Here is an 18,110-nt window from a genome sequence, read left to right as displayed (position 1 = left end):
TTCCCTGCTTGGTACCGAAAATTCCATCATCCAATATTTAAGTCCTTGTTGACAACTGTTTTAAAACTAAATTATTCATTCCATTGCTCAGCAACAGCAGCAGCGGGCTTTCGGTGGCGACAGCAGTAAACGCCAACTTCCAGCGGGATTCCAGCATTAAACCACCGACTCAAAGACTCCGCCTCGCACCGGAGGGCCGCCAGGTCTGGGTGGTTTTCCGACACGCGGAAGAGTCGGTCGGCACTGTCGGTGCCCGATGGGATGCGACTGCGACGATTGCTGTTGATGTCACGTTTGGCAGCATTTCGACAGATGGCCGTTACTTTGGGCAACCCTTCAGCTGGCTGGGAAACTGTGAACATAACCGGACCGAATAATGCAGCAACGTTAGTGTGGGTCGGTGCCAAACAGAGGGCAAATAATTCATAATGCTATGAACACTTTTCATTACCCTACCCTTATTTGAGGGACACGATTATTATAGACTCTGATGTGTTTGATCGCGTAATCTTTAGATAGTTTCAAAATGGTTTTTATTTTTCGGAGACGCTTACATTTTTGTCCTTCTAATTTTGCGTACGTTTTAAAAAACTATGTTTAATTGTACTTGTTGTTGACTTTAAAGTACTTTAAACTGTTATAATCTATTTTGGATGTTTATATATTCATAATGCATTGTTTTAGTGATAGCTCTTTGATAGAGGTATTTATATATTTGGTTTGGTAGTTAACGAAAGACATTAAAAATTTTGCGGAAATGCTTATTGCATTCTCCCGTTGATATGAAATTTATTTTACATAGTTTTTGGGATTCAAAGTTTAGAGCTTATGTTTTTATTTGATTAATTTCTCATGCTTTCTCAAACATGCCAGTGATTATGAAAGAAAACGTTTTTGCAACTTTCCCTACTTGGACTTTTGAATAAATATATACTTTTCTCTGGCATTATGCTTCTTTAAAACTTTACGACCATCATGCTTCACGCCTTCGCGATGAAATGACCAACAAGCCATTAGTAACCAACTACTTTTACGCAAGCAAAATGCCAACGGTCCCGGTTGACGACGACAAACTGTTGAAAAATGCAGAATCTCATTTTCCACCCCAACGCGCCCAATTCGGTTGCATCGCATCTCTACCACCTGGGCATCTTGGGATGAAGAAACGCGACCATTGAACCGGAGCGTCTTGGCTCGTTACTTTCGCAATTCGGTCGTAGACCGTGAAGTTGGAACTGGTTGAATAGCTATCGGATATTTTCGAAAGCTTGGATCCCTTTTTCAGGACCAACACTGTATGTTTTGTGTATGGATGAGCGCCATTTGTCGTCAGTTTCAGATCGAGTTCTGTAAAGTGTGATATGTTACAGGTAAGAATAACAAATGAAGTTTGGATTTAAAACCGTTCAATGAGAATTCCCACACTTGCGAGCTCTCATTTTTCCGTCATCAGGAACTTTCTGTCTTCCCAAGTACTTGGTTGCTCTCCCAACGAATTTAAACCTTTACGATCATTTATCTTCGGATGTATTAAAGCCATTGGATTTGGAAAGAGTAGAACCATCCGTGGCTCGTACTGGCTACTGGTGCGTATGGCTCTCCAATGTGTCGCCTGCAAAGAAACGTGGGTGGAGTGGCTCTTGATGAAGCGATCATTTATATCGACAGCCTTCCATCGACATCGCTATCAGGAGTAGCACCGATTGGCGCGAGTGGTCCTTGAAACTGTCTCCATCAAAAACGCACAAAAGAAAATCGGGAGTGCTGATACTGTTCACTATCGCATCCACACAAACACACCTTTCAATCGGGCCCCGAGTGCAGATCATTTATTTCTGGTGGTGCGTTTTATCCCTCCTCGACCATTTCACTCCTTTTTTTTCCTTTCTCTGATAGCATAAGGATAATTGAGTGATTTCTTGTCATTTCCTCACGCGGCCTCTGACGCAGCCCTGGGGAGTTGTGGAGGGGGGGGGGGGGGGGGGGATGAATGTGTGCCACCCGTTTCACGCACGTTTACGTCGTCCTCGATTGGGTTTTGATAAATGATACCCCCAGCCGGACAGAAACGATCACAAATAATAATCGTATCGATAGACACACATCCGACGTTCGTTAATTTGACTGTCACTCGACACGCGACGAGGTGTGTAGTCGTCGGTATGTGTATGTGTTTGTGTGTGTGCCACGGGGCCCCCGAGGTGCCCCACCGTTGCGGTGGGAATCGATGGCAAAGGGCGATGGATTGCTGTTTCCTTCCGGTACATTTCTACCTTCCACCGTGGGTAAGGAGTATAACCAAAACGAAAAAAAAGGAACCAGAGGCAGCTGACGTCAGGAACAGGGACAGGACGTTTGGGAAGAAAAGACTCCTTGTTCGGTCCGCTGATTGGCATGGCACGCAGGGAAGGACAGAAAAACTCATCATGGAAATAAGGTGAACGATTACCTTTCCACCGGCATTGACACCTGCAAAACGGTGGGCGAGGGTTGCGGGTGAAAACCGGGTGCGGCCAGCCCTTCCGATTCCGATTGTGCGTTCAATCAGAGCTATCAATCATCTAACAGGCAGTAACGAGAAACACCGCAAAAGGTCACACTTACCAAAAGGGCTCCAATTCGGCAAGGAAGGTAAGGAGCGGGGAGGTGGTACGCTCGAAAACACCGTGTACCCAGTGCACCCCCCCGGTGGAACATAAGCTACGCGGCACAAGCACCGTATGGTGGGGAGGATTCCCACGCTATCAATCAAAAAAGGAGGCGCAACTGTTGTTAACCTCGGTTCGGCGAGGCCTCGTGCATTGTTTGCAACATATTGACCTCTTTGTGTGTCGGGTGATGGGAATGTCGGTATTCCGTGCCACTGGAAAAGGGCAAAGTGATGGTAAATGGGCACAAATAGGCACCCTGAAGGAGCGTTGGTGCACAAAGACAAAGCAAAAAAAAATCCTTCTACCGGCGCCCAAAGAGCGTCCGGAAGATTTTATGAATCATTTATCACTTTATCAGTGCGGCGCTCGCATGGGGTCACGTTGTTTGATGGTCCGGTTGGTTGGTTCGGCAAGTGTTCCGAAAGTTTACTGGCAAACATACGCACACACACGCCGAATATCACAATACATAATTTATGTTCTAAAACTAAGCAGCCTTTGTAATGGAGGCGCCTGGTGCGGCGTAAAAGCTGGTGAAATATTTCATCCTCAAAGGCAAAGTTATGTGGAGCGATCCTTAGGAAAAAAGGGGAACCACACGGTATCTTTCCTAACTATGCCGAAGCTCCAGGGTAAACAGTTTTCCGAATCAGACGCGATCGATCGTTTGGGTTTGGAAAATGCCGTTTGAGGAAGAAGAATGTTTCTCTAAGTCTTCCGGAATCCATTGATGAAACAGCTCAACTGCTAAGTGATTGATTTTGACGAATGAATTCAGAATTGGTTGTTTGTCAAACTTCTTTATATTGTTTCCCATTGTTGATAAACGTGGGGGTCGGAAAATTTGTATAAGAAAGGCTTAACTTTTAATTAGATTTTCGATTTAGGTCTCATTGTTTTTAGAAAGAACTCAGTAACAAACCATTATTTCAAATTCTGAGAGTTTTTTTTCTGGATTTTATCCTTTTTCATGCACTTTAACGCATGGCTTTCCTATCATTCCACGAGATGTCCGGGATACGCGTATGTTGAGGACTAAATGTTCTAGACTGGCCAAGACATACCATCAGCATCGTAGATTTGAATCCCATCCAAGACCTGGCCATCAGTTCTACAAAACGATTGATTACTTACGAAGACACGTTTCGTTTGCAAATGCCAAACATGGAACCTTCGAGCCTGTAACATTATTGATCCAAAATCTTCATAAATAAATATGTGCTCTTAAAAATGGAATCGGGTTGCGGTTTGCTTAATTATCGCACTTGAGAGTATCCGGAGCTCGGCGCTATGGGATGTGCCGGAAACCAGAGCAACCCATAACTCTCTCGCACCGTTCACCGTTCCGGTTGAGCCTCCTTTTGGGTTCCGAGAGAGAATCATTAGTTCGAGTAGGAATCTTGCAACGCCCACCCGAAGGTCCCCCCCCCCCCCCAGTCACACTCACGTCCACCTAGACCGATATCCAATGTTTGCATGCAAATATCGCCCCAAAATAGCATATCTTTGCTCAAAGCCGACCGGTCCCACTCCTTCCTGGCGCTCGGCTTTACCTCCGGTTCACTCCGGTTTCCGTTCATTACTCTGCGCCGGGGTCGTGATTTATGAGGTGTCCAACAGTTTATTTCCATTTAATGTCCTTAATGGCTTTCTGAAGGGTCGTTATAAATGTATGTATGCTTTATTGTGCACATCCGGAATGCTGATCACTCGGTGAGATGCTGCCCGGAGAAGTTCACATTTTCCCCCCCTCCCCAGGCTGTAGGGCGTTTCCTGCCCTCCCCCTGCCGACGCGACTATTTCTTGAATGTCCTGGAAACATATTTCTCCAACGTCGCCAGAGCCAGCCAATGTCGCCGAGCTTTTTCCAGCGGTGGGAAACGGTGGCGGGTTCCATTTTCCGCCCATCCGTCGGTTCGTTCGTCGGCAACCATCGGCATCCATAATATTTATGACATTTTGGGTTACGTTTCGTCCTCTTAACTTTTTTTACCCAGTATTTCTGTCTCTATCTCCCGCTCTGTCTCGTTCTTTTCCTTCTATACAGCTATTGCCCAGCTGTTAGGTTTTGTTTTGAGCGTTTGTCACAAAATCTTTCGGCAATAACTGGATAAAAGAATATGGACTCCAAAGCGAGAGCGAACGCGCTGGCACCATTTCACAATGGGTTCGCTAACTTCAAAAACACTCAAACGACGCGCTCCCTAATGGGGAGGAAACGGCCCGGACCGCTTCAGTATGCGTTATTTATATGTTTTTATTTGGCAACCCAAACAAATTCCACCGAAAACGCTTTAAAAACGGTCGATTTACGATGGCCGACCTGCCCCACTTGAAAACATTTGGGACCTGCCCAGGGGCTAGCCATATTGTTGTCTGCATTTCAGCCTCAACAGTGGATTCAAACACGTATAGAAAAGGCAACCCATTCCCGTAAACAGCAGTCGAACGAATAAAACATATCGTCTGAATTTGGAACGGCAATTTGCCACAAATGCCCTCCACTGTTCGTGGAGTTTCTCTGCCGACCAACCCTGACCAATGGCATAAGCAGTTTTTAAGTCCATGTAAGAAAGCAGGGCGCTGGCGACAATGGAAGTTTAAAATGAGTTTTCGTGGAAAACAAAGGTTAACCTACATTTGGTTCATAAATTATCGATTGTGGTCCACCTAGTGGACGGATGGCATCCAGAAAAGAACCTTGCAATGGTGGCTATCTAAAGCTAAAGACATTCCTTTTTATTGCTTTCCAACAAACGCCTCAGGTTGCGATGGCGTTTAATAACTTCTGGTGGTAAGTTGTGCATTTTTAAAGACACGTGTACTGATTGACCTAATTCTGCGTAAAGTTCTCCAGCGAAGGAATGGGTCCGCCCAGTTCACCCAGCGGTATGTTAACGTACACCTTCGTTTGATGGATTGCGGGGCACTTAACAGTTTTTCTTCAGAATTCATGAACTCCCCCCGAAGCGGTTCCTGGCGTGCGGAGATTAATTTACATGTTTCGTTGCATTCACGAGGGGGGCGGGCAGGGAAAATATGTAGCAATTTCACAACAAGAAAATTTTCTTCAACCCATCCCTTCTCTGGTTTCTTCTAGGAAGAAGTGGGGGGAAGGAGTGCGGTACAAAGCTGAAAGAACGCATTTTATTGCTTTGTTTTCGATGAGTGTAATGGGTCTGTGTGTGTGTGTGTGTGTGTGCCACCAGTGGGTTTCTAAATGGCCAGGAAAAGTAGCTGCCCGCGTGCCCCATCCTCGTCCCTATTCCACTCCTTCCACTCATACCAGAATTGTTTGGAGCAGAATTTTCCAGAACAATTCAAATGAATGCCTTTGAAACGTTGCCAGAATTCCAACCCGAAGGTACCGGGGGGCAATTGGCTTGTAAAAACCAATTGAAAGTGGCATTTGGTGTGCGTTTCTGACTGTGATTGTTTGCGTTCGTGCACCGCTTCCGGTTGCCATTACCTTGCCTTTGCCAGCTGCGCCAATCGTTCGCAGTTCGGCACGATTTACCTTTGCCCGCTGGTAGCGCCCGGGTTTTCCGGAACGGATTGAGGAAAACCCTATCACGCCCGTAAGAATAATTGCAAATAATCGCACTTACATGCAGCGAAAGTTCTTTCGGCTTGTGGACGAGTTAGCAAAGACCTACCATTTCGACGGTTAGTCTTGCTCCGGAGGCTTTGGAGCTCGTGCAGCTCCTGATGGAAGCACTTCCTTATGCTGCACTTTGTGCGTGCACGACTATGAGTTGCGTGCGGAAGGAATTGTTGCTTCCAGCGTGGAATGCAATCAACTTGGATTCTATTTCTTTTCCATTTGGCAAGGGTTTGGAATAATGGTTCAACCTATGACCCTTCACCAAACGGCCCAATTTGATCTTTTCTGGGTTCGTACCCATTGTTTCCAGGTTCTGGGTTTTCTGGATTCCAAACAAATAGCAAACGATATCCAATTCTTGGCGGTATACTACCAATGCTTTAATTACTATGCGACCTTACAGCACACAAACTTTACTAACATCAGTTAGATAGGAACAATCTTTAAATTTAAACACTCTTCTGCAGGTCATTTGAATATAAATAAATAAAAATATCAATGCACAATGTCACAACTGCTGGACTAGTGATGTTCAATTAGAATCCTTTATTAAATATTAATGAACAACCATCATCAGCCACATGTGCTTCATTTTGCCAAACCAAATACTAATCGGATCAGTGCAATGCTAATTTCAAACGAATACTGATGCTAAAATTATTGTAATGCGACCCATCGAAGGGCTTTGATATCGACCAGCTCATCGTTCCATTCCACAAAAGGTCACAAAACACGTTTCAATATAGACCACAACGGACGTTGCCTATCATCGCCTTTTAGCATTTATGATTGTAAATTAATCTGATGTTATTCACCCGCCGTTTCGATTCCGTACATAGGAGAGGCCGGTCTGGCTCGCTAACATTATTATTTGTTTCCACTTTGAGTGTTTGAGCTGCCGATCACGATTTAACCGTGGCTTAACTCGGAGAACTTGGTTCATAATCTGATCCATAACTTCTGTGTACCTGATTTGCTTCGATTGAGGCTCCCAGATACACTTCAAACCCATCGGCTACATCCGTTCGTTTGAAGAAATACCCACTGGATATCCCGGTGTGGGTGGATGACAGGCTGCCTGACTGACCTTTCGCCCGGCCATTAGCCGGGATTGCAGATCTTACACGCCTCAGTGCTGCACACAACTGGCAATTGATTGCCAACGTTCAGCATCTTTCGTCGATCTATCTCCCTCTCTCTCTCCGCATTTCGGGACGATGTCGGTTCCAACACTCGTACCGTTTTCGGTGCGGTTGTCTGTCCATATTTTCCATCTTGCAGACGAGCGGCGGCACGGGAAGCACTTATGACCATCAACAACATCATCGTCAAGACGCAAGCCCCTGATACTGCCATGCCTCGGCCAGTGTACCACCGTATATGGCGCTTGGTATGGCACGCATGAATCAACCGTTCACTCAATCGCACGAGAATCGCATAAGGTCCGCAATCATCCGGCAAACTAATTCCTCGCTTGTATCCCAGTCCCTCCGGGAGGGACACGGAGGCGAAGAGCCACACGAGCCAGGCCAATTCATACCAATCCAATTCGATCCTCCAAACATGCCCTAACCTTGCGAGCGAGCTTTCCGACCACGAAGCACCAAGTAGCCATATTGTGGTGATGGTGGTTCTCGGCTGGCCCTCGCCTGGTCGCTAGTGATACGAAGGATTAGGGCGTTGGAAAGGAAGGAAAGTGAAGCGCTGTATGTTGGCCAAGGAGGGGAGGACAGTGGTACAATTCAGGCGCATCCGGTTCAAAGATTATCGCAGAAACCATAATTTCATAAACTACTGATTCGACACAAAAGGCAAAAGGCCCGGCAAAATACTTTCGGAGGAAAAAATAAATTCATCCCTGGCCTGAGCGCATGATGCTGACTTGCAACTCAGCAGGCCGGCGATCCCACGCCGGGATGTGCTCATCATATCCGTCCGGTATCCCTAAACGAGCCGAGGGACTTGTCATGCCTCGTGGGGGACAGGGCGTGCCCTGGAACCGATGGAGCTCCGGTCCAGTAGGGCCTGCTCACGCGGACCTCGACCAAACTGCGTCAGATTCAATGCAAGAAGAACCAGAGAGAGAGAGAGAGGGAGAGATAGAGAGACGCTTTGGGGTATTAGGTATCCCCCTCGAAAGCCTGGCGTTATACATGAATCATATCACAGTCTCGTATGTGTGCCAGTGATGTAACGGTTGGAGATAGTGTACGTGTGCCTCTGCTCAGAAGAGCGCAGAGCCTCTATTTTGCCGCAACCAGCCGTGAAATATTATTTAGATCGCACATATTTACTTATTCACGTTTTCCATTCCGGTGGCGCTGTGGAATGTTTGGTCAATGAGGGTGCCGGTTGTGTATGTGTGTGGCTGAAAGCCGATGTGCCTTTTGAATGGGCCTGGATGCATGCGGCAGGAATGTCGGCAACGTAAAGCCAGACTCACGTATCACGTATGGCAACAGAATCCAACCACCTGAAGGAAAATAATATCCTTTCCGAAAGCGCCACTCTATTTCTTTGCCCGGGCTTTTTTCCGAGAACTTCTGGTACTTGGTCGGAGTATTTGCATACACACACACACACACACACACTCGGAACCTGGCACGTCTTTGTCGTCCGTTCTGCGAGGCGATTCTTTGTGGCCACGAAAGAGATTCGAAGCTTGCCGAAGAAATTCGGGATTGCGGTAGGACATCCTCCGTGTCGCTTGGTGGAGTGGGCAGCAAGCATCGGAGGATAAGATTCATCGTTCCCCGGGTTGAGGTTAGCGAGTGGTATGCAAACCGCTTGCAAACGCCATAAGTCCTTCCAGACCTAGGTAGACCTTGCGCCATCGTGCGCTCAGAGATCCACCACCTGAAGCGATACTTACACACACACAGCACGATGGGCTAAACCTTTCGAAGGGTAACTTTTGGACGTTCCCTTGGCGAGCGAGTTGGGAATGACGTGACTCCATAACTCTTCAATTCGGTTGCCTTCTGTTTTCTGGGAGGAAGTAAAGTAGAACGGACCGACAACAAACACATCAACCCGGTCTGCGTTCGGGCAGATTCTCGGAAGATGCAAAACCTCAGTCCCGGAAGAGCCGGAAACGGAAACGGTTACGGGTGGTAGTCGGAGCGCATTAGTGTGCAGCACCTCGCCGATGTGTGGTGTTCAATTGGATAGAAACTTCCGAGCTTCCGAGAGTAGCTGTTGGAGAATATAACGGAAGGAAAAAAGCTAAGCATGTACTCGTATGTGGTCGGGATAATACTCGGAAATAAAAGCGGAAGCGGAACAAAGGAGTCCAATTGTGTGTATGCGGCTAGGCGCTCGAGGAAGCTTCCACATCCCGGTTCCACCATCCTGGCTTCGTTCGCTGATGTAGTGCTCCGATGATTGCACGCCCGACTGACCTCCCCAAAACTCGACCGATGCTGGCAAGGGCGAAGGCAGGGGCACGCTCGCCTCGTTGCCCGTGGGCGCCACAGGAGATATTTATTTTGTTTATTACTTCTTTATGCTCGGGCAGGCACGATTCGGGAATTACGTGCCGCCCGCCACGACGCTGTAACTTACGTTTATCGAAGGGTTAGCGCTGTTTGAACTTCCAGCCAGTTCCTCCGGTGGACTACCTTTTTCCGGGATCCGGGTCTTAGGCGTTGGCCGGACCGTTCCATATTCTACTTGCGTAACTTTGCGCTTCGACCGAAAGGTGATAGGAATAGATGGAACGAACGCCGCCCGGAAGCTAGCAGCGCGAGCACAGAAAGCTATGATGAATAAGTTATTACCGTTCCCGATTGGCCTAGGGTTACCGGGCTACTTGGACGGTTTTGGGGCAGAAGCTGGTGCTGCTTTTGTGATTATTTGCGATTGCCTGGTTGGCAGGTATGGAGAGGTGTTATTGGAGTGGTATACACTTCAGATATTGTTTATTTAAAACCCCTCGGTGTCGCACGGCCAAATGACTGGCCAGAGGCGAGCCGGGTGAAAGACGGTGAAAATCAAATAATGATTTTACATAAAAAAAGACAGTGTCGTAACACGTGTAGTGTGATAAAACTAAATGGATATCGTTCCCGTGACCTCACACAGCAGGTACTAACATTTCATATTGTCTGTTCTCTCTTTCAAACACCACGCGCCGCCCCGACGTGATGTCCTTTTCGACCTACTAACAACACCATCATCACCATTTCACCTAACGCTGTGCACCGGATGCTTGGAACAAAACCAACGTAACGAAACGCACACACAAACCCACGAAAAATCCCGTAATAAACATCAATATCGGCCACAAAAATCGGCTCGTAAAACCCAACAGCCGGCCGTCTCCATGTTATGGCGACAAACGGCGACCCTTCGATGATCTCTCCTCCGTCTTCCATTTCGAACGGCCCCGAGCCTCAGTTGCCACCATTGCCACCGCCATTGCGATCGACGCAAGTGCTGCAGCCGCTGTCCGTATATCCAGGTTGGTTGTTGCTCTGGCTTCCAGGGCCCTCCCCTCACCTCACGTTTGATAGATGAACGCCTGCCGAAGTAGTGGTAGTGCTGGTAGTAGTTAGTAGTTGTTAGCGTTTCCGTTTTTCCGTTTATGTCATAGGTTGGCTTTGATAACGCTTTCGCTTTCTGTTGCGGCACGGATCACTAGATTGTTTCTGACATGTAGTGAATCTCTTGCAGATCGGCCCCGTCTACTAGATCGGTATTTCAATGCCGCGTCAGACGCATAGATTTGGTGGTTTATTTTTGTTTGTTTGCTGTTGATAATGTTACGTTCTGATTTCGTTTCACGTAAGTATTTGTTCGTTCATTATGGACAGTTTGGTAAACGTCAAACGGTTACCTCCAGTTGTTCTAATTCACATTCTCTCCTTTCCATGCCGCTCCGGGGATATAAAAAACTTATAACGCTTAAAAACATGAAAACTAATCGAACGCAACCGAACGACAGTATCAACATTGAGTCAGGAAGCAACGTATGATTATGTCTTTAGTGGGCCCCTGGATTCACAGGCCCTGTCATCAACACTCAAGCTGACCTCACCTCCAGTTCGAGTACGCCCGGACGGTAAGTAGAGTTAATGGACATACCGATATTTTTCACCCTTCGATTACCGGAATCACATACCAATCCTTTCCCAAACCACCTTTGACGTCACCCCCTGGTTGGTGCTTGAAACATATTATTTTCATTGAATTCCTTTCCACTGTGCGGTTGACCCGGACTCCTCTCGTTCTCTGCTCAATCCAGTCCAGTTCTAAGTTGGGCTCTCTAATTCTAGTTCTCCGAGTACAAATGACCTATGGTCGTGTGGTGAAATGGTTAGATTTGCTCGAAGTCGATGTCCTCAACATTTTAAAACTACGGGATCCCCTTCACCGCTTTGTGAACGCTCCACCGAACTAAGCTAGACCCTAATCGGTGTCGATCAGGTTGAAATGCATTTGATTCGATGCGGCTTCAAATGAGAAAAATAATTCCACCGCAATGATAAAGGAAATGCTCGACATGGTCAAACTAAATGAGTACCCTAGCCCTTCTCTCCAATTTCCATCTTCCCGAAATCGATGGCAAATCCTGTTTGCCGGAAATGATTGCATGTGCGGTTCTTACTAGGAGAAACACTTCACCTTCCCAATCCGACTCCCAACCGGTCTTGGAGGAAGTTTGCTGGTAAAGTGAAGGGATTCTCTACAACGGTGGGCAACTTTTCTTCTCTCGTATATTTATTCACTTTTGAATAAACTCATCCCACTGGGAGGAGCTTTCCTGACAAGGTACGGTTCCCAACCCCTCCCTCTGAAACCCCGGTATGGGGTGGAAACCCTTCGTTGGGTTGAAACTTGGCAGAGATTCCTGGAAACCGAGATGAAAGAAACAAGCCAAGGAAACGCACAGGCGTCTTTTCCATCGTGCCCATTTTATTTGCGTCTTTTAAACCCCGCCCCCCTCTCCCTCCCCGGTGCAGAAGGAAGCGTGATCTGAAATTGATCCGGGGCGAGGAATACATCAGCCCGAATGTAATGAACCACTTCCCGGGTTCCACCTCAGGTTCCTCGTTCGTCTTACGGGCTCTGGGATCGTTTGCACGTGGAACGACCCTGGGGCGGTCTGTCTGAAGCACTGGAATAGCTGTTGATTTTAGGAAGACCGGCTCAAGGTACCGTACGCGACGGGTAGGATCGGACGTATTCGGCTCTGAATATTTCATGGATTGGACGCTGCTAGTCCGTTAACTAATTTAAATTAAAATTCTCCCCCCCCCTCCCTCGTTGCGCCCTACGTGTGCTCCTTCTCTGTTCCCTGATCTATCTTCTTCGTCGCCAGTTCGAGAGGTAGCAACTTTCCTAAAGGAACTGGAAGCAATCCACCCCCTGTCGATACACAATCGAGGGGACTCGGCAGAGGTTGCGGCGGGTCGATGTAAGGAGCACGTGTGGGGAAGAATCTTGGCATCATCACATCGTGCGGTGATAATCGGATCGAATGTGCAGATTGATTAAAGCCCGATTAAACCATGGGAGAATGAAGCTCGGTAGGTCGTCTCACCCACCCTCCCATAGTCAGGATGACAACCTCCGCACTCATCAAACGATCGACCCGGCATAGATCCCTGGGAAATGGAAGGACTTAAAGGAATGGAATCGAATTCATGGGAATTGACGCCATCACACTTTCGGAACGGCACGAATTGAATTGATTTGAGGAAGATACATCGGAAATGGAATAAGAGAGCAGCCGAACGGACGGAGCGGTGGTGGTGTGAACTCTCGGAAATGAACCTCCGTGTACTCGTCGGGCTCACTTCAATCCCTTGAAATGGGAAAAGAATAAACCAGGTAAACCCCCTAACGAATCACATGGAAAAGGAAAACATTAGTCAGGTAAAAAGGCGGCATTTCCAGAAATCCCAAGAGAATGTTTGTCGGTCCGGGCGTTAGTGTGGCGTTCCATTAACATCCTATCTAACCGGTGAGGCTCGTTCGGAGCTGCCCCTCCTGGCTCCCAGGACCCTCCTTGCTCACGTGCGCCTGACGCGGCCAGTTCCGGTCGATCCGATTGGGAATGTATTTATGCAACACTGCAACATTATCATTCCGTTACAATTTCCGTAACGCGATAATTGAACCGTAAACATTCGGACAGTTTTAATTTCCAGCCCGTTGAACTTTTCGGGGTCGAGGTGTGAGGTTTCTCGTCGGTTTCCCCGGGAAAACTCCCCACCCTGTCTGCTAATGAAAGTAATCACCCCGTGCAGGAGAGCGGAACTGCAAATGTAAGCATGTTTGTAAAAGCCTCTTCAAGTGATGTTTCGGATAATCGAAAGGGGACCCCAACCGTTTTTTTTTCCTTTCGTTTGAAGCTAATTTTAACGACTAACGATGTTAGATTACGTACAGTACGTCTTCAATTATTTTAAGATGTTAATGGGTTCTTCAAAACGCAAACTTATTGGAACAGTGTATATGGAATGGTTGCAAATATTAACCTGTTTGATTTATATTTCTAATATCCTTAGAATATCTGTAAAATATACAATAAGTTGCTTTGTTTTTTAGAACAAAAAGTTCGTTTCTACTTTTTTGAAGCTTTTGTAAATTCAATAGCGGACTTTAGGCTTGCTATAGTGTACAAGTGTAACTTGTACTTTTGTGAAATGTTTTCTTTTTTAAAATGAAAATACTCACGCACTTTCTTGAGGGGGTGTGAGGAGGAGCAACTGTTGGGTTTTAGTCCAAGTACACATCACTCTAAATTCGACGAAGTAAATTGAAATGTCTTCACCGAGTGATTAGGCCGGTCCCCAGAAGGTCTTCCAGTGACCAGCCGGGGGGATCCTTATCACATTCGTTTTTATTGTTACGACAACGGGCGACGTCAACAACTTTACGAGACAGGTCGAGCCGGGCTCGCATCGGTTCCTTCGCGCCCATTCAATTTTATGGAATTGTTGCTCGTTTAGGCTTGGCGGTTCGAATTTCCCCATTCCCGGCCTAAACCCACCGTGCCCTCTGAACCCCGTTTCGGTCGCTTTCGTTTGTTCTAATCCATTTTATCGTTTTCACGGGTTGTGATCGCTGTGTTGTATAGATTATTTTTTCTTTTTATTATTTGTCCGATTTTAAGCTCTTTTTCACGACCATCCTTTATTGAGCCGTCCTTTTGAACCGTTTCCACTTTTCCACGGCAGCAGCTTTGTTTTTAATGCGGAAAGCCATTACAAAACGTTCGATACGCTGGCCATCACCACCTGGGCCCACAATTAGGGGGACCTGGGGCGAATGAGACCAACCTTGCGCGACCCCCGATCCTTCCCTCCACCTTTTGACAACCCCTTTTTCTAACCACAACCCACCCTCCCCGCAACAGCACTGGATGCCATCATTCTAACATTATCTAACCTCTAACGTAAAAAGTGTATCTTCCATTTCGGCATGCCGGCCCGCCAGTGTACCGGTCCCAGTCGATCGATTCGCAACGGAGCAGTGGCGTAGACGATGGGCGTTCGTCAACCGGGACGCGTCATTCGCCCGGCAGTGGACTTAAGCGGCCAAGATACATAGGAGACGGTACCGGTTCCCTCGGTTCACGGAAGAGCGAGCGCTGCGATGGGGAGGATGCGGAATCATTACGTCAATTGCTTATCGAGTGAGTACCGGGTCCGAAGGGCCGCACCGCCGACGGCTTTCTCTTTACCGGCTTTCCCGTCTTTCAGGCTGTTTAAGTTTTTTTTCTTGGTTGGGGGGGAGATTAGATTTTCGTGTGCTTATGAGTTTCTTACCTTTCTGTTACCGTTACGTGCGCCACTATTAGATCAAGTCCGTTCCATCTGGTGAGGAGATGTTTTAGCAACATCTAGTAGGCACTGGAGGCGGTCTCAAGGCTATTTTACGCACGACTTTAGATATATTGTCTTGAGTTTCCTAGTTTTTCTATTTCATCGATATCATTCAAATCATAAAAACTAATTTATAACCTGTCCAAAGTCATTTAAAGTATTTAAAACTATTTGTATCGGTTAAAGCATTGCTTATATCGTCGGCAAGAGCCATCAAATTTCCAAACAACATTGAAGGAATCAGTTCAAAATTGAATAGACAAAAATATGTTACCGGTTTCAGTTTATTACGGTATCTTCGGCTTTTGATTGGGAAACAATTCGGACTATTTGGTGGACCTTTTCGTACCTGTAGTTGTTATTCTTTACATTTCTATCAAAGCTGGTGATACAGTTCACCTTAAATATCATCCGTTTGAAAGATCATATCACTTTCTCTTTGACCCCAACGATTGCGCATCTTTCATTCGAACTTCGAAATCGTTACGTCACCAGATGCTACCATTTTGTAATCATCCTGTCAGTTTCATTATGGTTTGTCCATCGTGAACCGTTATTTCGCCCTCATCTCCTTCCAAATACAGCTCCATCTTTTCTTCCCGCTTCCTTTATGGGCAGGCTTGTTCGCTCTCGAGTTAACGTGTATCATAATGATTTCCGATCATGGCCCTCTTTGCCTATCTCTTTCTCTACTTTCCTGTGCCTTTAAGTTTCAAGTTTCAACGATTGTGTTCATGATTTTAGATAAAGCACTCCGTCTCATTGCGCTCAAGTTATGCCGTTCCCTTGTTTCATTCGATCCATCACATCCATCCATGTTTATTCCATTCATTTGTTTTGTCTTGCTGCTCTACGGCACTGTTGTTACGTGTATCCTGTGTTTGACCCTTCAATCCGCACTATCGTTCCTTTGCCTTGCGTTGAATGTCGTTGTTAGATGACCTTTCGTTACCTGTTACTTGTGCTGTTTCTCGTTCAAATCGATGTTTATTTTAGTTTCATTCATTTTCCAATACGCTATGCGCAGTTTAGACACATACGTTTTTGTTTTTGTTAAACTACAGGGTTTGTTGGTGGGTCGTTTATATTCATGAAATAACTTGCATTTGCATCGAGTCCAGTAAGTTTCTGGACTGGTACGAACGTCGTACGTACGTTTCAGTCAAATATCGGTTATGTAAGTGCACGAACACGGGAAGAAAATTGTTAGCCCAGCTTTGTTTTTTTTTTTGGTCGAATGAAGCTGACGATGTAACGAAACGATCGCACGGGGATCGAAACATTTCGATTTCACTTGCGAGTCACGTCCCTGTTGGGTTTAGCACATGAGGTTTTTTTTGCTCACCCACCCCCGTGTCTGTTTCCACCACTACCAGTTTGCCCTTCTAATCATCTTCAGCCCATTTCCCGGAACGAAAATCGATTACTCGTCCGAACTGGGTCCTCCCGCTCACTCGCTCTCGGCTTGCCATTTCGAGCGGGAAAAAAACCTATGCATTTTTTATGTTTTCATTAATGAAACGTCCACCACTGGGCCGGGTGGACCTTTGATACCCCACGGAACTGACCTGGGGTGTGGACTACGGTTTTACTCAGCCTTCGTTGATTGGTTTTGCCATTTTACGAAATTGACAAACATTTGCAACTGGACAACGAGGAGTCATCCTCGGGGCGGGCTTGTTGGAAAATTCTAGCACTTTAACTGTTAGCACTTGAAGCGCTTGCAAATCGATAACCATAATACATGGAGGAAGATGTTCAATTCGTCATCCGCCATTTGATGAATGGTTTTCTATATTTTTTTGTTTGAAATATCCAATCAGTTTTTCGCATGTTTAGTTGAATTTCGTTGAGAAAAAATTATATTGAATACCAAAAAGAAATTATCTTGCCCAAGAAACCATTTAATAATAACCATTGTTTCTTGTGAAAACGTTCCTGAGTCGTAATTATTTCTTATTTGTAATAAAATGACCCAATGTAACGTACTTTTGATTTCTTTTATGAAATCTTTGTTATTCGTTCCTTGATTTATGGTTTTCAATTTTAGAAAAATAAGATTTGTTTAGTGAATCAATTTAAATGATTTAAAAACAACAATTCTGGGCATCGAAAAATCGATGTTAAAGTTATAAGTACACATTCCTTCTCGCTGAGCATAAACATTTACTCGGCAAAACTGACCGGCTTTAAATCGTAGCCGACTTTTGCGAGTAGGTAATCCCACTCACCAACAAGGCCACCCTGAATGAGGGTAAGTCGTCCTGGTTAAATAATAATTCCCATCTTTGGTGTCGTTCGTTGTTTTAAATGAACCTCATTTGCGGTCAACCGTTGACGATGCACCCTGCCGGAAAAATTGTGCTGTGGAAGGCAGAGAATGGAAAGTTAAGCGAACAATGCACATATCGTATATTATTGCGATTGAAAAATTAATGAAATTAAATCCGACTCAACCGATCCGTGGTGATGGTCACGGACCGAGGCTGAGAGTCACATGGAACGAGACCGTAAGTGGAAAAACAAACTTCGTCCCCGTCGGCCCACAACGCCACCCTGTCGACACCGTAGCTGTATATCTCGCTATTAACTTGCCTTTGAAGGCACGGACTCCCTTACCAAGTTGTCCGAGCGAAGATAGTACGATAGCACCATCCAGTCATTTTGCGTAGCGATAAAATGAACGTATGACTCATTTCGGTTGCATTCACCATTGCATGCGAAATGAATCACACACAAATACACGTGGTTGTCTCAAGTGACCTTTTTGTACGTGAACATTGCTTGGAGAGAATCATGTCGAGCTCCAACGAGTTGGATGGCTTTTTCTTGCGCGCAGTCAATGTTGAGGCATTTTGTGGTCAACAGTATTCGTCCCCGTACGTACCATCGACGCCGGTATGTGGTCAAAAGGCACGTGCGACGAACGAGCGAGTGTCTCAGCACTCATGGAACTACCGACGACTTTCCGAGCGGTAAGTGAAGCTAAGGGTACTTCAAAATGCAAATGTGCGTACAAAC

General features: G+C 46.2%; 1 protein-coding gene across 4 annotated transcripts in view; it reads left to right on the top strand.

Moving 5' to 3' along the window:
* LOC131281525 (glucose transporter type 1) overlaps positions 1–18,110 on the top strand; it is a 73,714-nt gene that overhangs the window by 8,857 nt on the left and 46,747 nt on the right. For 2 of the 4 annotated variants that reach the window (XM_058310861.1, XM_058310859.1), the window contains exons 1-3: positions 10,585–10,717; positions 11,201–11,317; positions 14,668–14,899. The exons of 1 other annotated variant lie outside the window; for it this stretch is intronic. In XM_058310861.1, coding sequence (XP_058166844.1) covers positions 10,585–10,717; positions 11,201–11,317; positions 14,668–14,899 — 482 coding nt within the window. Of the gene's footprint in view, positions 1–10,584; positions 10,725–11,186; positions 11,318–14,667; positions 14,900–18,110 lie in introns of those variants that run through there. One more of the 4 variants, XM_058310860.1, reaches the window with a different exon arrangement.

The sequence above is a fragment of the Anopheles ziemanni genome, chromosome 2, assembly GCF_943734765.1.
Source record: "Anopheles ziemanni chromosome 2, idAnoZiCoDA_A2_x.2, whole genome shotgun sequence".
Lineage (NCBI taxonomy): Eukaryota > Metazoa > Arthropoda > Insecta > Diptera > Culicidae > Anopheles > Anopheles ziemanni.
Note: the sequence above shows the minus strand (reverse complement) of the source record. Positions and strands in the feature narration are given on the sequence as shown.